This window comes from Vidua macroura, chromosome 8 (assembly GCF_024509145.1).
Source record: "Vidua macroura isolate BioBank_ID:100142 chromosome 8, ASM2450914v1, whole genome shotgun sequence".
NCBI lineage: Eukaryota > Metazoa > Chordata > Aves > Passeriformes > Viduidae > Vidua > Vidua macroura.
Window position 1 is genome coordinate 15,370,224 of NC_071578.1, and position 24,615 is coordinate 15,394,838.

At 34.9% G+C, this 24,615-nt stretch overlaps 1 protein-coding gene across 1 annotated transcript in view; it reads right to left on the minus strand.

The window, feature by feature from the left end:
- The window catches only part of DNTT (DNA nucleotidylexotransferase), an 82,654-nt gene that overhangs the window by 42,180 nt on the left and 15,859 nt on the right, over positions 1-24,615 (minus strand). The window contains exons 4-7 of the mRNA XM_053984125.1: positions 20,091-20,261; positions 18,727-18,798; positions 15,848-15,971; positions 14,607-14,739 (exon numbers count right to left, since the gene is read on the minus strand). Of these exons, the coding sequence (XP_053840100.1) occupies positions 14,607-14,739; positions 15,848-15,971; positions 18,727-18,798; positions 20,091-20,261 (500 nt within the window). The remainder of the gene's footprint in view (positions 1-14,606; positions 14,740-15,847; positions 15,972-18,726; positions 18,799-20,090; positions 20,262-24,615) is intronic.

Genomic DNA, 24,615 nt, shown 5'->3' on the forward strand with positions numbered 1-24,615 from the left:
ATTTTTCATGCGTGTCTACTTCCGCATTTCTAAAAATCAAAACATTCTCTTTAAACAATTTAAAAGACAATGTGAGGAAGGAAACAGGCTTTTTCAGAATGCCTGAATGATATTTTATGTTCAGCCTGGGTTTCACTTACTTCGCAGTGATGGGACAATCCGTAGAATCAACCTACCATAAAAATAAAGGTTTCTATTTGCTTCCTGCTCAGCTGTACTGGAAGTTATATAAACATGACAGTTTTTCTATTGAAATTCCTTGAACTGAGAAATAGATTGCTTGCATCCACAGTGGGGGGGGAAAGGACAACCAGAAATAAGACATCTCTGAGAAACTCTAACATGAAATAGGATTACCACTTCTGTTTGAGCTGATGGTGTAATGGCCAAGGAGTGTAGGTAATTGTTCAAGCATCTTCTCATGACAAAGACATGAGAGGCCAAATTTTGAATTCCAGCATTTTGGGGCAATATGTGTAATTCTACTTTAGTTATGATTACTTTCAGGTATTTTATCAATCTATTCAATCAAAGGAGATATAATACAATTTAAATATTTGAGTAGCTGCCAGCAGACAGCTGCAACATGGTGAGTTTGAGTCTAGCCTTTCTAACAAGTTTTACTTAAGTACTTCTGAAAAAAATATGCACAGTTTAAAGTTCAAGCACATGCACAATCTGGTTAGATTTAAGAAAATTGCTCACTCAAATTTTTAGAGTGAACTGTGGAATTTTTCCAGGATTGAGCTGACATACATTTTCAATAACTGCACTTGCAGTAGTTACCCCTACTGCAAGTAATGTAGGTAGGGAATCTTACAGAAGCATAACACAGAGAAAATGAGATTGTTCCCTTTCAATACCTAATTTGGATTGTGTAATCTATTAATTTTGTTTAAGGGAAGAAGACTTTACTCCTAATCTGTGGGATACACTGAGAACACTAGCCTTTTACAGAGAAAGAAACTGAAATTCAAAACTTGTCTACTTGGTTTACATGAGTGGCTTGCCAAGACAGCTGTGTGGTGTGAATGTACACTGTTTGCCAGCAGTTCCCTGAAGGTGAAATAGTTACACCCTTTGGGCCAAAATAGTTTTTCCATTTGAGAAAATCATTTAAAGTATACTATCAAAGGAACACTGCATCTCCGCAGAGAAAGGCTGACAATATATTCTACAAGTACAGGCATACCAGAAAAGCCTTTCAAAGTATGGACAAGCCTGTCATTAAATTTAACTTCTAACTTGAGTAAATCCCTCCATTGTGAAATCTTGTTACCTTCCTTTACAACATTTCCTTTCTCTGCTCCAAGATGTGATTCTCCATCAGCCTAAGGAGCTCATGAAGTTGACTTAGTCTATTTAATTCTAGATTGAAAACTTCTCTGATTATTACTAACCAACTTCCTTAATTCCCAAACCATGGCAACGAAATACTCTGTTTGAGAATGTAGCTTTTTAGAGTTCTCTCTGTGCCCTTCTTCCTGATCCAGATGTCATAAAGCTCTAGCCATATATTTTCAGAGAGTCTCTCAAAGAACCAGTCATGTCATATTTCTTGTTTTCTTGTCCTGACTTCTTTCTGAAAACAATCCTGACTTTTTCAACCTGCACTGTTTTGTGACCTCAGGTAATGAGACATTTCAAGGGTCTCTTCAATATAGGTACATCTTTTAATATTCAGGTGAAATGTGAAGATGCATTCCCTGGGTCACCATTTCTAGCCAGTTCAATTTCTCAAACACTCAGTTGAAAGTGACCCCCTATTTTGCCATGATTCAACTGAAATCAGTGTCCAAGCTCCCACTGACCTTTCAGTGAGAGCAGACGGATGAGTTGTTCACGTTTCATTTATAAGGTAAGAATGGTGAGGGTCAAATCTACATTGGCTAAATGTGGGTGTAATACCATTTATTGTAGTGATACAAATGCATGAAAGAAGGATATTCTATCCAGTATATAACATCCCCATTAGATATCATATCCATATCCAATGGTGATGCTATAATGAAGGTAAACAAATTAGGTGCAACTAGACACATTAATCACTGCAAGAGGACCAATTAATCAGGTGAGTTTCTTGGGTTTATCCACTAGACCTGTGTCTAGCTTGAAGATATGCCAAGATAAAAGGAAAATATTCTGCCATCCTTGATCAGTAGCACAAGATAAAGCACATAAGGTAATTATTTTATGAACTAGCATGAGTTTATAAGCATGTATATGAGAAGAAGTAACCCACAAGGCTTTAATGGGTTTGGGTTTTTGCTCTCCAAGATAGGCCCTAGTGGTATGAAAGAACAGCTCTCATAGCAGATGATTATAATCACATCTATCATATTAGGTTTGCTGCTATTTAATCCTGATTTTCCATTCTTCAAAAAGATTGCCTGAGACATTTCCATCTACCTCTCCCACTGTAGAGCAACAATCCATAATATATTCCACCACTTCTAAACTGAAAGCAGCTAAAAGGACTATTTCTGACTATATATTTTAATTCTTGTCTTTCATACACGATTTATTGTAAACCTTTTTAGTCTTTTCCTGTTATCTGACATGTAGAAAATATCCTGACTCATATTGTAACAAAAAAATTTAACCAGCAGCTACCTCCTTGTTTTCATGTCACCACACCACTAGCAAGATCACATCACACTTAATTAAAATGTTGTGGCTACTCTTGCTCACAGGGATCTGCAAATTGTGTCCCCTAGTAGGAAGGTCACTGATGTTTGCAGCTTTTCTCATGATTATCTGACAGGAAAACATCATTCTTAACTTGTGCTGTCAACTATCTGTACAGCAACTAACCACTCTACAATAAACTTGGACTCCTGCTAAAGAGTCTATCAGCAATAAGTAAATTCTGCTATAAATGTCCTGTTTTCAAGCCAGGTACCATGGAAAAAATTACAAAGTACAACACATAGCATAATTTAAACTTATTTTTGATCCCTTGACTCTAAACATTAGGCATTTGCTTCTGCAGTCGCTGAACCACATGCATCTGAGCCTGAAGAACCTCTTTCTCACATGGTGAACCACTGAACACTATTGTTTGTCAGAGTAACTGTTCACTAAGACAATGCAAAATTTTCAGAACAACGTCAGCTCTGACACAGATGCCCTGAGACACTTATGAGTAAAGCATGTTAATAGTAAGAAATACACTCAAAAACTTTGAGGCATCAGAAACTTCTCAGAGAAAACAACACACATCCAAGAAAGACTGTGCACAAGCCGAAATGAATTAAATAATTTCTATTTCTGTCCCAAATCACTTAGGCAAAGGCACTGCAGTCCATAGGTAAGAGATGCTTAAGTATCATTGTGTGCAACAAAACAAGAAATTGACACTTGTTTCCAGGTGCACCTAGACATGTCTAACAGAAAGCTGGCTAAGCATTATTAGCACTATTCTGTCTTAGCACATTAATTAAGCTTCTTAATCATAGCCAAACCCTATCCTCGGCCTATTAATGCTGCCTTACAGCTTTCTCTACTGCTTAGTCTAAGACTGGTGCCAGAGTTTTGTTTCAACTACCCTTTATGCAGGATTCTGATGATTTTCCTTTAGAAAGAATGTCACTTTCTTCTGCATGTCTCTTAGTGTTACCAAGACAATTATTCTGTCTTCATTCCATTCCCACCTTGAGTGGCCTCGATTTTGTAAGATATCCTCTTCTTGGCAGGTGAATCCCAATGAAGCTATTTTATAGATAACCTGTAAGGAAAAGAGCTATCAAACTAGGCATCTCCATCTCATCAAAGCCATGTATAGCTTTGATATGACCTCTTGTACTTTATGTTTCTCTCTTATCTTACTACTTTATCTGAAATCTCCTCTTTTTAAAATGTTGCTACTTCATCCTTCCCTTAGTATATTCCACTATCTTAATAGTCCTCCTTGTGCCTAATGCTCTATAACTTTTAGAAGATTTTTTTACTTACCAGTTTTATGTACTATCATGAATGTATTTTATTTTAGACCCCTTTATTTGTGAGACAACTTGTAAGATACTTAGTGCTCATCCATATATGGAAAATACTTTACAAGTAGTATATTTTAAATATTATACTTGAACATGCTTCTTGGCCTAAGTATTAAAATTGATCCACTTAAATTCACTGGCTGAGCATTTCAGAAATCAGTGCATGGTATTAGCTGAATTCATGTTAAATGTCTATAAGAGACACTCCAATTATTGTGACTCTTCAGAGAAGTACTTCAAAATATGATGTCTCCCCATAATATCCATGTAAAAGGCAAAAAAAACAAACATTTTTGAAAAACCCCTCACTAATTACTTGAAACATTTGGTTTTGCAACCAATTCCAAGTGATAATTATAGTTGATTGTTTATTCTCTCTCTAATCACTCAATCTATTATTCACAGTGAGGATTTAGTAGAGCTGGCCAAGAAAATGAGAAAAGGAAAAAGGATTTAGGTGGACAGTTGAAAATAAAAGAGACAGAAATGTTTTAATACAAGTTGTCAATTCAATTTGTTGTCTAAAACCTCAATCAAAATATTTCAGTGATCTTGCAAAGGCATTGTGATGCTTCAAAGAGATTTCTCTGCCTATCTCTTCCAGATGCATATACTCTTGTCTTTAGATGAAATGACACCACGTCAATAGGAAATTCTATAGCTGAGGCTAATCATGAGAGAGAAATTCTAACTAGAAAATTCATTTTGCTAAAGAAAAAAAAACATTTGAATTATAGCCCCTACCAGAAAAATAATTACATTTCTGCACAGTTCTTCATTGAGAATTGAAAATTTTCACAGAAAACAAACAATAGTCATAAAGAAAATCCAAACCAAACAAACAACAAACCAAATATCACTGAAAAGCCACTAAAATAAAATTCCAAAAAGAATTAATCAAAACTTCAGAAAATTTAGACTGTCTTATGCATTATAAAGCGTACAATAGAATTCAAAACTTAGTGGAAGTTACTTATTCATATGCTCCCTTTAGCATCTTCCCTATGTAATATACCTAGGGAATGAATATCAGTAGCACAAGAAAGAACAAGTCTGGCAAACTGCTTGAGCCCTATCGTATGCACTTTAAATTCATTGCAGCACAAATAACATGACTCTACTACAGAAGGTCCGACAGTTACCATCATTGATCTTGCACGAGTTTTTATCATAAAGAACTGCTTGTCCTTCTTTCTACAGAGTTTGAAAATGAAGCTCTTTCTGTCTATGAATGCATCTCTGGACATGTTGATGTTAGGTACCAATTATTTGTACAGCTTCCCCTTTAATCATAAGAGCTTTTATTCCCCCATGACATATCATATTAATCTATTCCCAAACTACCAGAACATTCAAAGAGCAACAGTTCAACCCTAATGCAGGAAGCAGGTTTTCCAGCTTATTAAATTATACTGATCAATCAATTTTAGTACATGCTCTGTATCATGCAACCTGCCTCCCTGCCTTAGCCCCAGATTATGTGTTATAATACCTGGGGCAGTCAGACTCGATGTGACTTTTTTTTAATGATGTGGTGTCCTATTCAGACTGTCTCAGCAACAGTGCCTGTGTCCTGTGCAAAAGACCTTTTCTGAATTTATTTAATACATGTTTTATGTTCATTGAAAATTATGTTCTTGCATATTGGAAGAATTGTGTTCAAAGAAGGGCAAAGCATTTCCCCTTCCAAAACACCAGAGCATTGTTTTTAAGATAAGTCATACCAGAACTTAGCAATTACATGTTTAATTTCCATAATGCAAATAGTAATCACCACTGCACATGCTCATTGTTCTAAAATGATGAATTAATACTTTTCAGTTAACCTAGCATAATAAAAACCACAACAATTTTATTGCTAACCTTTTAAAGTGGGAATGGCCAGTAGAATATGCATTAGTAAGTACATTTCACTGATATAGTAGGACTATAAATAATTGCATCATACTCCCTTTATAACTTTTCAAAACATTCACTTCAGCAAAACTTGTCCAGAAAATTGTGTAAATAATGCAAAATCAGTTTTACATTTTTGGAATTCTAATGGAATATTATCTTAAGGAGTGGCACTGCAGAAGCCACTGCAGTTTGGAGCTGGGAGTACTGTAATTCGTACTGACAGCTGTCACTGCTCCTTTCCACTTAGGTGGGTCTAATGAGCCAGCCGTCATGAGAGATTGGTGTTTGTTTCAGAGCTGGGACTTCACATCAGGAGAGAGCAAGTTAGCTGTTAGCTATAATCTGACACTCACACAAGCTACCAAAATGGCAAAACTGAACTCAGTGCTGAAATCTACTCCAGCTAATGACAGCACCATTCTCTTGCATTTCGATAAGCAAAGCCACTGGAAAGGAAACACGGGCAGTGCAAGCCACTCAGCCCAGCTTTCTGCACATCAGATGGCCCAGATGGCTTTTCTTGGGTCCCACACTGAGCAGTAAACCCAGAAGGCCCTTTCCCCATGCCTGCACACATACACAGGGCAGGTTTTATCACGGTGAGTCGTCTCTGTTCCATAGTGAAGGTTTTGAGACACTGTCATCCAAAAATGAGAACTAACATCAAACAGAATTATGGAAACATCAAAGATGCTTTTGTAAAGCCATGGTAGATTTCTAACAATTTCTATTACTTTTTGTCTATGTAAAAGGCATACTATGTTGTAAACACTAAATCCATGAAAAGATTAAATTAAAACATTTTACATTAGTACAGACTGAATCAAATTTAAAAAACATTGGACATCTACTGTTTCGGTATTAGATTATTTGTAAGGTGTCAGAATAAATTTCTGAGGGGAATGTGCATTGTTAACTGACTATTCTTCACACCATTTCATAAAATGCTTTTAATGTGTGACTTCTTGTCAAAAAATTTTCATCACTTCTCAGTCATGCATCTTTCTTAAAGCCTTAAATAGATCTTTTTGAGTTCCTCTTCCTTAATTTCCATTCACTGACAAAACAAAGATGTGAATTTTTATCTCATCTCTGCACATTATAACTAGCATTGCACAAAAAAAAGGTTCTTCTTTTGACATTGCATCTCTATAAAAGGATTAAATGAGCTGTGAATATCAGCATTTAACCAATAAAAAGAGATCTTTATTTATTTAGAATGTATCAGATCTGCTTCATCTAAAAATCTAATTGAAAAGGCTATTCAGGTCAGCTGTGATATTAGAAGACAACTGAATCACATTTAATGCTGCTTAAAGGATGTGAATGGGCTGAAAGAAAAATTAAACCATGGCCATTAAAATTTAATTTGACTTAGTGAAGCCATTAACATTTTGGTTTTATGCAGTGGCAAGCATTTTAAAAACATTTTCATGTAGTTTAGAAATCTAGACATGCCAAATGGCTGACCCTTACGTAGAAAAAATTATTGAAAATGATCTTACAGGGCAAATAAGGAAAAAAAAGCAAAAGGAGAAAAATTGTTCAAATACCATTATTAGATGTCATTCTGTTCTTCCTTCAGATATAAACTGTCTTCTGTTCTAGTAATTGCTCACTTTGTTTTTCATTTCAATTCATTTGGTTATCAAATGAACATGACATGAAGATGTGGAAAAAAATAATCTATTCTTAGGACAATGCCCTGTCTTACTTCTAGTAGTGTACCTGCAATATGCTGCTTTGTCACCACAAGTTTGCCTTTGCAGTTTGAAAATGCCACTTCAATATTCCTTATACACTGTAATGACAAATATTGTTAATAGCACAAAGCATCCATCAATGCAGTAACTTTAAAAACTTTCATCAGTTTCAAATGAAAATTTTGTCTAGATTAAAATGGTAACAAATCTGATCATGTATCATAAATAAAATTTCAGACTGACTGCCAGACAAGGAAATAGAATCCCCTAGTTTTGTTTTTCAGTCTCATTTTTTCCAATTAAGCTTAAAAAGAAAAGAAAACACCAACAAGAGACTTTGTTTAACAATCCCAAAATAATACAGTCTGAGATTTCATGTCTTGCTTTATAACATTACTTGTATTGCTCTGGATTACTTATGAGCAGTCACCATCAGACTTGATAGGAAACAGAAAACACTAAACTCTGTAAAGGCTCTTACAAATGCATTCCAGAGGTATAGGGAGATCACAGAAGCTGTAAGACTAAGGCAGGGAGTTTTCTACATACAGAGTGCAAAACATCTAGTTTTGAAGAAATCAGCCACCTCCATTTCCAGTTCCATGCTTGACCCATCATTTGAACTATCTCTAGAGATAAGAGAGGTACATAGCTAAACAGCATCCTTCTAATGAGCTAAAAGTCTGTGAAAGTAGGAAAAGGTCAAGTAGTGTAGGGCATGTAAAAGCTTTGAATCAACAAGTTTTTGAAAGACTGCTCTGCCATGTGCTCAATTTTATTAAGTTTGATGGGCTCTTACAAAGTTCTTTTTGTCTATCACCCCCAAATACCTTATTCATCAGTTTCTACTTAATGATTCATTGTGGCTAATAATAGATTAAATGACTGGGAAAATAATCAAAGCTCTAATGACAAAAGGAAGCATCTGAATTACTCCAATAGATTACCTTTTAAATTGACTTGGCTAGCCATTAATTTGATTTTCTCCTTTCCCAACTTAATTTTTAATGGATTACAGAAAATTAAAAGCAGAAACCTGTTCTTTCACAGTTGCAGTGCTTGTAACTCCTGCCTGAGAATATTTTTACTTGCAGCATATCAATACCTCAAGTTCAAGCATTTCTAATCTTAGGGAGTTTGGGAAGGCAAAGCTGTTTTACTAAGCTTTAAAACCAGTCACATCACGTTAGAACATCTCCAGGTTAAAACTCTCATCCAAAGTTGGCTACAGTTTATCAGAAGAAAGTCTGTGCTCATGAATGACAGCCAAGAAGCCTCTCCAGTCTGTTGCTGGAATAATTGCTAGATTATTCCAGGATCTGCTTAAATTTGAGTGTGTGCAAACTACCATATCAGCTTGAATGTTCAGCAAGCAGCTTGCCTCACAGCTCCTTTATAGCAGATTTCTCCCTGGAAAAAAATTAAATACCTGCATTTAAAAATATCTACTTCTTTTAACAGCAGTAGAAAAAAGTGAGCAGAAATTACAGAATTACAGTATTTGGATTTGAGCACCTGGATACAGTTTATATCTTCTCTTACCACAGTTTGTGTTTCAGAGTAAAAATAAAAAAGCATAGAAATAACTGTACCTAAGAACAGTGTAAATGCAAAGGTACACTGTAGCAACAAAGTATAAGTAGAAGAAGCAATCTCTGCTTAGGAGTTTGCCTAAAAACTTAATGCAAGAATCTTCTGCAAAATTACTTCTATTAGTTTAGCAAGTAAATCCAACACTATTTTAATCCTAGATCTGCAGAGAAAGAAAATAATTTGTATAATGGCACTTCAAATACATTTGCTCTGAGAACCTAAAAAAAATTTGGTGTTATGTCAGGACTTCTAACCTCATTGCAGAACATCTACAGCCTCCAAAAGAATACTCTTATTAGGAATATGCAGTATCAAAAGGTCAAATAGAGCTTTTTATCAGGATCAGAACTTGTGATCAGATGTTCTGTGATTTATCAAGAACTTCAGCCAGAAACCACACGACAAACTCGATTAAATAAACCACAAAGTCTTGAGTATATTCCAAAGCTTGGAAAGCGTAATATTCTTCAGACATTCAATCTCACAGTTATCCTTTATGAGCATGTGCCAGCACAGTTAGATAAATGTGATTCCACATGCCATATAGAAGTCTTATTTCTGAAACGAAAGTGCCACAACAACCTTGGTTATTTATCACTGCATGAACCTGTAAAATAATCTCTCAAAGTGTTTCTTTGTCTCAGCTATTTCATCTGATCTCCAAGACTGAAAGAAGATCTATCTTTAAATTATTTTCTTGGTACAGAAGAGAAAAGAGCAGAATCCTGTCCCATGTCATTACTTTATGCATTCCTTTGCCTTGTAGGAAATGTCACTGCACACAGGAAAGAATTTTTTTGCATTGTAATATACAAAAGTATGGCAGTGGTGCCTGACAAACACAGTCACCCTGTCCTTTGCTCTCTTCATTGCTTTTCTATTAATAATTCTTATCTACAAATGTTACAGAGTATGAAATCCTCATTTCTAAAAGATAATATAAAATTCAAGCAAAGAGATAGTGATCTACACTCAGGTTCATGTTAGGACAGAATTAACAATAAGAGAGACTGGGAATAAAACTTCCCTGAAGACTGATACAGCATGCAAAAATTAACCTCTCACAAAGATAAAAAAAAGACAAGATACACTAGTTATTCTTCATGGTGCAATGCCCAAGACACTTGAACAGCTTCTTAAGAACTGCAATATGAAAAATTACCCAAAACAAAGCTTCTCCTTAATCTACTTCACTTTCTCTAAAGGCTAAGGTAGGAGAAGCCAAGTGTGTCTAAGTAAATATTTGAGAAAGTGAGAAGTGAAATCATAATACTAAGAGGATCTCTAAATAATTTTCAAAAAAAATAAGTGCCTGTGGATGATTTGGCAACCACATTCTCACATCATAAAGAAACAGCTCTACTGCTGCAGAGCTAACCACAATTGTGTTACATGCAGCACAATAAAACTGAACTCTAATTTGTAAATAATTTGTGAACCATATGGACAAGGCACACAGGAAACCATTCTGAAAATGCAGTTCTTGTATATATATATATGTATATATATATATATATATAATATTCTTATTACTGTATGTAATTCTTATTCCAGATCCTCTTCTGAACTTCTCCAGGCAAATTTGGAGGCTGTGGGTATATGTATTGACATATGAACATCCAGTAAAGAGACTGAAACCATAAACTACATATAGGATATAGTGTTTCCTCCAAGTATTTCTGCTCTTATGAAACCTTCAATTTAGATCACATCATGGGGCAAAACCAAGTATCAGCAGCTAAATCAAGTTAGCTAAAACCCAGGATCTTATCGAATATTATAACGGTCCAGTGCATGGCAACCTTTTCTTGAAATTGTTCTGAAGCCATATATTAATATGGATCTACAGGAAAAAAGGGAAAACCCCTCCAGTTTCACTGCCGTGAAACTTACCGTGAAGTTATTTTTCTACTTGTCATTACTAATGACCCTACAACAATGCTAATATTAGTATTAATGGCATTAACATACTGCTAACAGGAATAAAATATTCTGTAACATGCAGTGATATCCACAAAATGAGATAATGGCATTACTACAGAAATGTCCTTAATTCTGTTCATGGAATAAAATTACTCTTTTGATATCCATGGGAAAAAAGTTGTCAGGTCCACAGTTTAACTCATTTAAAAGTGATAACACACATTAGCCTAAACAACACTCCTGACTTGGATATAGCTGGGACAAGTGCATTATTTATCAGGGATGTTGCTTATTAGAATAAATGGTTTCTTCTCACCATCCCAGGGTCTCTGTTAATGTAGGAAGGGATACTTCACCCTCTGGGTCTTGTGTAAATTAAGAGGTGCTATTCCCCACCTCAGAATTTGTCTCATTAGCTTAAATCTCAAAATAAGAAAGGCTGAGCACTGAAAATAATACTACACCAATTCAAACAGACTTTGCATGGCAAATTCTGGCTTTCTAATAATGTTGTCCATGGCATAATTTATATTGCACTATCAGCATCTTTGATTCTTCCTTCTCTATAGTCACCCTCCCTGGCACCTTACCTGAACAGAAAATGAAATACATTCCACACCATGTGGGCGTGATTTATTTTATAACTACAATTGCTCTATTTCTGTATTTCCATGCATTACAGTGTTGAAATTTCTGTTTCATAATGACCCAGATAAGTGTTAGAAAAGGTTGAAAGACAAACAAAAAGAAAAAGAAAACTCTCCCAACATCTCAATTGAAACTATACTCACTGAAACTCAAGGAATGTTTTAGAGCAGTTAGCCAAGTGTTCCTATAGGAAAGCAACGAGGGATAAACTTATCTAGATTTCATTAATTTATTAATTTCTGCTCCTGAATTATTTCAAATTAGAAAGATATGAAGGGTTGCCATCATGATTCATTTTTTTTTATAAGACTAGAAAAAGAGGCCATACAAAAGACTAGAGGTGAAAGATGAATCAATCCAAAGAAAAGTCCGCTAACAAGTTTGCTGAGATTTGAAATAAAACAGAACAAAACCTATTACTTACTTTACCTTTATACTATGCTTCTTAATTTTGATTTAAAGAATTTCTACATCATCTGATTTCTTGACATTTCAGGAATTTAAAGGAAAAAAATCTAGTAATACAATAAATATATCCATCCATGTGTGTACATAATAGCTTTGGGGAAAAGAATGTAACTTATATCTCCACTTTCATCTCTAATTAACCTCCATAGCTGCAGGTCACTATGGAAGTTCTGCTTGTTTTGATTCATCCCCTTCTCCTGCATAGTAAGGTTTATGTGACTCATGACTTCCAACTCTCCAATCAAAAATTTGGAACAATCAGCTGTTAATTTTTTTCCAAGTTATGAAACAGGAATACAAAGCAAGGCAGATCTGGGTCCTGGGGAATCAGTATATCATTTAGAGCAATCGTGAGCTGTTTTCCCTCTTATATTAGCAGTGTACACGGTGTAAAATGAGGGAATTGTTTAAATTATATAACTCGCCTATTTTATTAAAATTGTTATATAATGATGAAAGGAACAAAAATAATTTGGTAATTGAAAACTGTGAGCTACTAAGCTTACACAAACTTCTTGCTGAAGAGCATTTCCACTAGAGGAAACAGGCAAAAAAACAACAGATGTAGTCAACCCTATTGCAACTCAGCAATTAAAATACAGGTGCCTGAAAGAGGTATCTCAATCCATCAAGCTATCTGCAAATCCTACAATGCAGCATTTATTTTCCATGGGCTGGTAAAATATCATTTAGGACTATATATTGAAACCTATAGTTCAATATATTCTTGTACAGTTAAAGGCATGTAATTAATATACAGAATTACCCATTAGTAGGCATCAATATATATTTAAATCATTTCTCTTCTGCCTTGATACACCCATTTAGAGATACAAAGTTTATTCTTAATAAAAAAGAGAATGACTATCATATCTCCCCACAATAATAAGCAAGACAAAAGGCTTATATTTAATTTGTGAGATTCAAACTTTGCAAACTACGCTACCAACAAAGCTCACAAATACATTATATTAGAAGAAACTGGGACTTTTCAGTAAATAACCTGTAAGGCTCTGACCCATCTAGATGTGTTAATCAGTTACATCCAAGTTACCAATAACACAAGATCTCTGATTGATTGGGGAAAATCTCTTAAAGAAAGACTCCCTTAAACAGAGACTCTCCTGAGAGACACCACATGTCTCTTAAACAAAGACTCGCAGAATGATGACACTTGAGGTTTTGAACATAAAATTTCATCTTGCTCTTAAACCTCTGGTCAGGGTTCCTATTTAAGCCTAATGCTTCTTATTGACCACACAGATTTATAGAAATTACGTAGCTGGAGGCCACTAATATTCCTACAATAAATATGGGATATACAAGGAATAATTATAAATATCATTAAAAGGGACAAAGATGATAAAAATATTCAACACAATCACTGTACTGTAGAAATTATAAATTATATAAGATGTTAATTTAGTACTGGACTGAGTCTAGGCTTATAATATTAAAACACACAGGTGATACATTAATTATTAATATTCTTCTGTCTTTTGTTCTCATATCAGTTTTAGGTGCACAAGAGTCACAGAATTGTGTATTTTGAGTTCTACGAGAAATATCTTTGAAAGATACTTTTGAATTTAAAATATAGTCAAATTTTTACAAAGTATCAAATTCATCAACAAGAGCTAGCACTGACTACATTTTTTGGTTTAAGAGCATAATGTATAGAACAAGGAGGACATAATGGGAGACTGAGAATAGAGCAGGGAAAGCAGAGCTCCTGAAGACCATTCCCAGTCTCAGTACTGTGTTGTGTGGCTGTAAGAAAGCTCTCAAGTAAGTGCTGAAAAATGTATTTTTCTGAACAGCAGCTTTGGGTTTGGTTTTTCAGGGGAAGACCCAAATTATTTGTAATAAAAATCAACCAGGAAAGGAATTCTGAGATCATCCCACCTGTACAGATGTTAGTATATATTTAATTTAGTCAGTGCTTTATAGTCATTTTAGTAGCTGCTAACTCCAAGTATATTTCTAACAGTGCAAACTCTGCCTCAGCACATTTCAAACTCATGTGACTAAGATCTTGTTAAATCATGCCCCCCCAAAAAAACAAACCCAGACCGCCTTAAGCCTGTTGCATCTTTCCTTCAAGCATGACCTTACAATAATCTCAGTCTTGGGAATTCAGATCCAGTAAAACTAACCATCTACAGCAACAAAAAACAGGAACCTGGGACTGGCATAGAACTGCTCGCCTGTTTGAAAAAAAAAAACAAACAAACCAACAAACAAACCCACAAAACAATGTTGAAAACAAACTGATACTTTCCCACAAAGCTTCTTTGATTTTTTTTCCAAGACACAAACATCTTTTTTTTGTGCACCTGCATAAAACAGCCAAGTGACCTCATTTTTTTTCACTCACCTCCTGAAACCACCAGTTATGGTAACTAAAGCATCTGGTAGAAATGTACACACAGTATTCTTGACAATCAAGCTCACTGCATCTGCTTCTGCCTTAGACACACAGCTAACAAGGTCCTCATAGTAGAGAAACCCTGGAAATCAAAGGGGGAAAGTGTTGATCACTCCACAGAAACATTAAAATATGCACAGCATTATTCAAGGCCCAAATCACAGGTGGTGTGGGTACAAGGTATCACAGGCCAGAGACAGCCTCTTTCATCCTTCATCTTTGTCCTTAGAAGTTTATATATATTTTTGTCATTACAATTTGTCATGTGACCTGTCAATGCAGCATTACAATAATTGCTCCACTTTCTTAGGACTTGATTATTTCTAAATTACTCTGACTTCCCTACTAGCTCCCATCAATGGCATTTTTGGATGTACTGTTTCAAAAGGCAGTCTTCCCAAAATTATGGTGTTCTGCACAAGTACACAGCTCAGAAGTAGGTGAAATATCCCAGCTACCTAATTTCTGATCACAGAGCTTGTGTTGAAAGAAGCCAGTATGGCAGCTTGCTTCACGTTTGAATACGACATGTAAAAGAAAAAGGGACAAAGGAGTACGAATACAAGAAATCTGATCCAAGGGAGTCTGAGGTGACAAATTTAATGCAAAAATAAAGGGACATTATTTTAATGTCATATCATGGGATATGTTTTCCTTAATGTAACTAATTTCTTTGTTTAAATTAGTTCATTCATTTAGGGAAACAGTGCATACACACAAAATCTGTGGAGAAGGAACATTATTCATGTGACCATATTTAACATTTTAAAGCTAAGATGTCCTAGGATTGTAGAAAAAAATTTATAAGTACTTTATTACAAGTCTAGATTTATCAGTAAAGTAGGGCTGCCTTGAGGGAGACAGATCTCCTCTGAAAAGTAGTTCTGGGCTTTCCCAATTTCATAATTTTTTCACAACCTGTGCAATAATGAACCATTAATAGTTTTGTGTATAGGAGATTTCATTTGGTACCTGTGCAAGCAATTTAAAAATATGCATATTCCTTTGTTTTGAATGACACCATTTTTAAATAGGAGCTCAGCTGGTCCAAATATTTTCACCTAATAATTCAGTATTCACAAGACTGCAGCAAGAGAACAGATGTATAAATGAGTTTTGCCTTCCCCTGTGATTCTGTTATCAAGTTCTTAGAGCACTGAGATACAAGTTTTTATGACACCTCACCTTACCTGCTTTCTGCATTTTTGACAGCTTCAGGGTCTTGTCAGCTTTTACCTCTTCCACAGTTCGCAAACCCATTCTGTACCATTTCTCAGATGTCTTCACTCCCACTCCAAAGACTGAAGTAAATTGCTAAGGTCAATAGAAAAACATTTCAGTGCTGTTTTCTAAAGGAGCACTGAATTAATAATAAGTAGGCAACCCTAAGGTTTCTCAAGGAAAGCAATGGGCAGAGTTAATCCTACACTGAAGATAAATAGTGGGATACAAACATAAAAATTCAGCTTCCCTTGTTTGCATGACTACATTGAACAGAGAACTGCTTTTATACATGGACAGTTCTCAATAACGCGAACTCTAAACAAAAATACAGCAGTAGTCCCTGCCCCTTTATGTAATTTACTAAAATCTACACTTCTAACTATGGTTTGAAATAACGGTATAAACTCTATTTTTACTCCGTTTCTTAATAGAAATGCAAACAGCAACATTAGGTAGATCAATTCCCTGACACTGACCAGATGGAATAAGAGATGTCACAAGATTATCTCCATAATTTGACTGACATTATGGCTTTGTTCTATATGCACTACCAGCTCTCAAAACAAAAAAAAAAAGGGAAAAAAATAACCCAAGCAAACAAACAAATCCCCAAAAACAAACAGAAACAAACAAAAACCAAAACAAAAACCAAACAATCAAGAAAAGGCCCAAAATAAAAATCGAAACCCCACACACGTATCCCCAAACAAACCAAAAAACTGACACACAAAAAAACCAACCTAAAACAATCCAAAATCTACCAGTTTACCATAAATTTTTGAGTGGTCATATCACATCTATGACAAAGTAATGTTGTTCACTAAGTTAATACCCATGAGAGGATGTAAAGCAGAAGCTGTAAGCATTATTCACTGGATCACTATCTCAGATGAGCTCTGGTATGAAAGCAAGAGGGAAAATTTTCATGCTTGCCCAAAAGCATGTTCTTTATGTTCAGTTTGTCAATACTGTAGCTCTCCACCTTGCTTTGCAATTTTGTGGAATTCAGTGAGTAGTTGTGTAAGACATGAGTAACTGCTCTTTTCCATTGAATCTACAACCTCTGAATTCCATGCATTCCAAAGCAAGCCTGCTTTATTTTGTGTTTTTGTGGATATTAATTCCTTGGAAATAATTAAGATTAAAAAAGAGAAAAATTAAAATAATGGCTAATATTGAATATTAATTGCCGTACATTTTGTATATAATAAGTGAAATTACCTATTCTTGTCTAAATCACAGGTGCTTATAAAAGGATATGATTTTTAAATACTTAGATTGTTATCTTTTAATGTTTTTGCTAGTGCTGAAATATTTTCAAAAGGGTCTATTACTGGGTTTTAAATGATTCTAGGAGACTTAATTAACACTGAGACAAAGAACTAAAGAAAAAGGATTCTATGCATCCAAATTTTTAGGGGGGAAAAAACCAAAATTGTGGGTTTTTCTCTCCATACTTAGATTCATTGTTATTTAACATGCTTTTAGATGCTAGAGATGCTGCCAGCAGTGCAGCACAAGTAACAGGGAGCACATTTCTTTTCAGCTGGTTAAACCAATTGCATAAACTCAATCTCTGCAGCACCCACTTCTGTAAGAAAGCAAACTGACCCTGTCAGTTCATGTCCCTGCACCTAAAACATTGACTATAATTTAATTCAGTCATTTGATAACCGCGGTCCTGGGGCCAGCAGTGATCTTTTAAGTCATGATAAGTGAAGCGGCAGGTACCAGGATTATGCTAAACAGTAAAATGTAGGAATTCACTAATACGAGATTCTTCTTAGAATCTCATAAAAAATTGGTGGGAACAACTGGTTACAACTAATTTAGACAAAATGTTGAGATGCATGCTCAGCTAAGAAGAGAGCCACCTAAGTTTGTTTTAATTTTGTATGTGAAACAAGGCATAAAGTGTATTTGAGATAATTTGTCTCCTGATAGGTTTTATTCTAATCTCCAAGAGATTTTCTTAAACCCTGAAGTGTAAGATTTAATAGCTGTTCCTCAATCATGCTGTAATGCAATCATGCATTAATAAGCAAGTCTGTTTCTTGAATCCTGCTATACATGTGAATCTACAGCTCTTTTTGAATATTGCTACAGATGGCATCCACAGCTGTCTCTGAATACCTTTCCATACCTGTTTTGTAGGTCAGAGAATGGAAGAGCCTTTGGATAGCTGAAGCAAAAGTGAGTGGTGCCAGGGAGAATTAAACAGTCCCATTTGTTTTACTCTGTTTTAATTTTTCTGAAGACAGAAGGTATTTATGGAGATCAAAAATGCAGATAAAATTTTTAAAAATGTTTGTTCAGCTTACATGTTTCCAATGGAGAATTCAATAAATATTTCAGTAATGGGAACTGCAATATTTATGTGGTTTTTATTCCCTGCAACTATGAAGTTGTGTGACTAAGACTCTACAATGTATTTAGGGAAGAAACAGCTCCAGTCCTCCTGCCTCACACAAAAGAGAATTACAATAGATCTGAGTCATCTTCTTCACCTGGTATTTTCTTAATTCCAGAATAAAATGAAGTCATTTTAAAATTATAAACAGCAGAGGCAGAAATGAAACCAACATCACATTAAACCTACAGCAAAGAGTAAGTTGCATTACATTACTTAAGAGCAACTATGTATACATCACATTAATTAAAAATAGAAAGATATTTCACATTATTCCTTGTTACTGTTTCTCGATTTACCTTTCTTTTTTTCAAGACCTATCTTTCTTTTTACTTGATATTGGTGGTCCTTTTATAATAAAATTGATGGCTTTGTCCAAGTTCTACTAAAGGAAGGGAAATTTTAAACAACTGCAGCAAAACTCAAAGGAATTACCTTAAATGCCTTGTATCGCTCATCATTTAACACTTCTTTAACTCTAGAACTCTCTCCTTCTTCAATAATCTCCTAAACAAAGAAAAATATTACTTCTAAAAAATTAAAAATAATTTTTAAGATCTTACTACAATTATAAGGTTTAGTGAAATAATCTAAAATCAAGTTTTATCAATCTTTATTAATCAATAAAAGAACCCCAGCAAGCATGTAGTTTTATTCCCTTAGGATCAAATTCTGCAACCCTTTTAAAGAAAGAAAATTACTGAAGGATGAAGGAGAAACTGGAACCACAGAATAAATTTCACAGTCCTTACTTACTCATAAATTTACTCAAGGATGAAGTAGAAACTGGGACCATGGAATATATTTCACAGTACTTATTTACTCATAAAGTCACAGCCAGAAAGCAGTTATTTATTACAAGCTATCAATGACTTGTCCTGAAAATTAGATTTCATTATTTGGTTGAGTTTTCTACTCTCAAAAGTAAGACCATTGTAAGAACAGATACAATTTTTTTTCTGGAGTGTACATTTGTTTTAGTCTTTCTGATAAAAATTAAAAACAAAACTAACAAAGAAAATCACCCCAACAAACCATCCTGTTTTCTCTGGGATCATGACTGCAATCCCAGCCTCCACACAGAAGGTACTAAAAGCACTCCAGAGGCTGCATTCTTAACTGGTGGACTGGGGCAAATGAGGAATCAGAGCAAAGCACAACACTCAGCAGTGACCCCTGAGCAGCTGCCTGCTGGAACAGCAGCCCTCGGAGATGTGGGTCCTGAAAAGGCTAAGAACTAAAGAAAAAGGCAGGGAATACTCCAAGCTCCAGTAAGAATGCAGAGTTCATCCATCACCTGGATAAAAGGCTCTGCTATAACTATATATAACTTTCTATAACATAGTAAGGTAAAATTTAACATTAAAGTACTAAAATATTTACCACTTCCACAAAAAAGAGTATTTCTAATAAAGCATTCAGGTGAGTAAAGTGATGTTGCCAAGGGCAGAAGTCACATGAACAAAACTATTAACAGTTAACATGTTGCATCCAAATCAGAGTGAGCCCTTAGAAATTACATGCAAAGCTGATATTGTTTTATTTATTCCCTTGTATTTGTTCACTTGTTACCCTCATTCCTAAGAGTGGGGGTTCCATGACAGAGCCTTGTGTTATGACAAAAGGTTTCCAGAAATAATTTCATTCCCTGTTTCTGTGTTAGAAGCATAGATGACACATTGCTATTACAGGAAATGCAGGTTTGTACACACACATAGAGGTACCAGTGCTCCTCTCTGTGACCTGTAAATGCTGATCTGTAAAAGAATCAATTGGCAGATAATTCACAAGTACATTACCTCAATGATATCTCTGACTTGTTCTCCCACACAGGGCAACCCTTGTATATCTTTCATACTGGTTACTGAGAATGGAAGAGATTTCAGCAAAGAAGCTGCCCTTAAAAATTCCAGGCAGAATATTTCATTTTCTTTGAACTCATAATTTTCAGCCATTACCTCAAAGGCATCCTGGGACAGGGGGAGGGAGAGAAAAAAAAAAAGTTAAAATTTAATAATAGCTTAAAATATTCAGCATGCTCCTTAGAAAGGTTACTTTGTATGCTAATTCAAGAATTCTTTACATTACATTGAAAAGATAGAGTTCATTAAATAAAAAAGCAGACCAATTTTCTAGCAACTTGAAGTTTTCCAGATATCATAAAAATGGTATTTTAGAGCCAAGCTTGAAAACTTTTTGTGAGATTTGTCTTCTGTATTCTGTGTGGATCTTATAAATCAGTGTCAAATAGTGCCATAATTTTTAGAATTATGCCCAACCATAATTAATCCAGCAGATCAGCATGTAACATCTGCATTTTCAGACACAACCAAATAGAAATTTGTGGCAATTCTGGAAACTATCTTCATCTTTTTGAACATGTAGCCACATTTCTACTTGGTAATTTAGGGAACAAATTCTCCTTTTCTTCATTTTTCAGATGTATAACCTTACAAATAGAAACACATTTTCTTTATGGCTCTTTAGCTATCCATGGTTTGGTTTATTTAACATTGCACTCAAAAATACCTGAAGAATGTCTGTATAGTTGTTTTTTTCCTAAATGATCCATATGAGGTCTGTTTCTCTCCCAGAATATATAAAAAATATTTCTATTAATAGCAGAGAATTTTAGAAATGAAATGCAGGGAACAGACCACACAGCGGTGTAGAGGAATTTTGTTGCTGTTAGCCACTGTAGAGCATCAGCTTTTGAGAGGGAACCAATGCTGCAAAATAATTTTGTGAATAACCTAAGAACTTAAGAAGGTTTTTATTTGATTAGCAGCTGGAAAAACAAGTTCTGAGTGAAATCTTGCCCAAACCACAAAAAATTTCAAGAATGCAAAATTAAGTGATTTCTTCAGAAATGCTTAAGAGTGGACCACTACTAGAAGAGAGTTCCACTGTTCAGAATATTTACCTAGAAGCCAGAGAAGTGGCTGTCAGAGTGCATCTGCCTGCAATTACCACTTCCCAGAGCTGTAGGCCAAGTGCCTGCTCAGAAATGTTTCTGGAATAGATGTGAGTAAAATCAAGAGACAACAAATGGCTTACCAGAGCAATGCTGCAGTGGAAAGTAGGAAGGAAAGAGATTAAGTGTCCCTTTCCTGCCCTCACTGTTCATGTTTAGTCTCAAATATAATTTCATTTGTAATGAATACACAGTTTATATAGTTTAAAGAAAAATAATTTTAGATTTTCCTTTGTGTGCTTTATATTGGAAGATGAAGGCCAGTAAAAACCAGCAGGCCTTGTAGATCCTAAATGCTACGTGTGTAATATCTCCAGGTGAATCTGTCCCAACCCCACTAACTGACATGACAGCAAATCCAGTGAAGCCAGCTCTTTATTATATCTATGGAATAGAAAACAGCATCTATCACCCTACATTGAGTGAATACAGCCTCATTTAAACAACAACGAGATTTTACTTGAGCTACCATCATTTAGATCACTAAAATGGAACATTTCCTTAAAACTAAACAAACCATTCACAATGAATGTAGATTATTTACATACTGCATTTCATTGTTGGGTCAGTTCTATAAAACTAGACTGACACGGTGCGTTTGTTTAGATAATAAACATTATAGTCTCATTGAAACAAATTGAAGGTTTTACTTTAAATCTTCAAGAAAACATTGTCTTTTGTTACCCTACAATTTGCAAAACATTGCTCTTAACAAAACAAAAATACGAGATCTCACTTGTTTTGACAGTATTTCCTTAGGAGAAAATAGGTACCATAGCTGAAAAAAATCACTTCATTTCCCTTTTTTTTTTTTTTTTTTTAGCTGCACTAATATGTTAAAGTGTATAAAAATAGGGCTTGCTACAATTTTCTTTATTCTGTATCACCAGTATAACTTCACTCCTTGGTCTCCCTAAAAATCAGTCACCTGTTGTCTGTCTCACTCTAAGAATCCTTCCCTTAGCTGCATATTTATTTACCAGCTACGCGCAATAGGAAGGGCTGTGAAATTCCATTTTCATAACATTTCATGGAAGAGCTCATGAGAAGGACAGCTGTTTAGCAATAAGCCTGATCTGGAAGTTTCAACTATCATTTACATTCAACTACCCCTTGGGTATAAGGAATCAAAAAGAGGAGAGAGAGTGCTCCTTTGGGAAAAAAAAAAAAAAAAAAAAAAAAAACAAACCCCAATCTATTAGAAAAATAATGCCCAAGCCTTAGCTTCCTAACATCTGTCTCTAAATCTCTTGCAGTAGCTAATTGTTGGATTTATTCAACTGCCTTTTTTTTTTCCACATTTAAGATCTTTATTTAGTTGACAGATTATGTTGTAAGTAATTATACACTTTTTGGAATGACAGGCACATTATAGCTTCCATTTAGAAAGAGAACTAACGCAGAAATAGGTGAAACTACCGGTTTGAGGTCATGAGCAACATGGATTCATCCCAATTTGTATATGGAAGAAAAGACACAACACAGACAGTACTGCAAAGCAACTGGGAAAATATATTTTACAAGTGGGATAACAGGACTCAGATGTTTCCTCAGCTGTGGGGCTTTCTGGATGCTCTCCCAGGTTCTTACACGTTTTATTCTTTATTGGCTTCAAAGATTCTTTCTTACTATGGAATAGAATATGCTAATTGTTCCTTCAAGCGAGATTAACAGTTCAGCTCACAAAATTAAGATTACTTTTGATTTCCTCTTCTTTCTTTATAATTTGTACACATAAGTATTCAAGAAAGCAGTGTTTGCCAAGAAATTTCTTACTCCAGCTAATACTAAAAGCATTAATCAGAGGCAGAGTTAAAAAGATATAATTGATACATTCTTGTTTAAATAGTCTATACTGATAAACATAGCCAGAAAAGTGGTTTCCAAAAGCAGCTGCTCAGCAGCATGTGTTAATAATGCCAGAGACTGGCAAAGCCATCTTGTTTAGAGTGCTCAAAAAGTCCTGGGATGTTTTTTCTCACTCTCAAAAGGCAGCCTCTCACATGCACATCTGAAGTGTTCTACACTGAATAATCAGCCATTGTGATAATTGTGCCTGCATATCCCAGCACCAGCCCTGCTGCAGAGAGGTGTCAGTCCCTTCCCACTGCCAGGAGGGCAGTTCTCAGAAAAGCTGTACCACCATCACTATTGAAAAATACAGACACGTGAAGCATTTCACTCAGAGGCTGTTGATAGTCAGTGAGAAAATATAATCAAAGCATTTTTATGATCCTAGTTTACATTTTTCAGTGTTTTCCTGCCTTTGTGAAGCTCATTAAGCTGTTTAAAATAAACAATTAAAGAGTATTGAATATTCATTATTCTCTGTGCAAAAAAAACCCACATTGCCTGCAAATGCTGCAATTAATTACAGATGTCTTTTAACATAAAACTACTTTTAACATTCTTTTCAATAAAACATTTCTTTATTTTAAAAAAAGACAGAAACTGGAATTGCTGTCTATCAAATAGTATAGTTCATATTGAGTAATATTCTAGAGGGAAAAGTGTATAAAACTCTAATACTATTTAATAAAAATCTACAATCTAATAGATAGATCACTGGTGAAGTCAGCTTATGGTGATGCAAAAAGGAAAGTTATTGACCATTTATTCTAAACTATTATATGTCTTACTTGAAGCACCTCACCTTCACTTTATCAATCAGATGAATATTCAGATTACCTGTTTAAAAAGTACCAGTTTAAAAGGAAACTAAATTTCCAGAGATTTCCAGCACATGAGAATTTCATTATCTTCAGAGTAGTCTGCAGGGTCTGCTCTAATTAAATATGCAACAGAGCTGGGCTACATTTCAGTTCTTCAGTTATTGAAAATTTTACTTCTGTCTCTGAAATTGTGGAATGTTTGTTGGTGAGATTTGGAGTATGCAAAAATGTGGGTTTAAATGTACTTCCAGATTCCAGTGGGTCAGATCCAAAAGAACATTAAGATTTTGCTGAACTGTGTTAAAAATAAGAATGGTGACAGATGTAGAGAAGAATTCTGACTCTCATTTAATATCTGGTATTTAAGAGCCAATAAGATAAAATATCGTTAACAACACAAAGTTACCAGTAATCACCTTACATATGCTAAAAACACAGACTAAAATGCTATGAATGCTCAAAATCACTCATGTGAAACCAACAAAAAGTGCAAGATTCTCAACTGATATATGAGAATTATTCTCAGAAATAAAATAATAATCAGTAAGACCATGCTAGTTTCTGTCTGTTGAACAGCTGACCCAATAACATTCAGCATGATTCTCAGAGTACAGGTCATGCAGAAAAGCAAAACAAATTAATGGTCCCAAGAGCTATTTCTTACTGTCCTGCTCAACA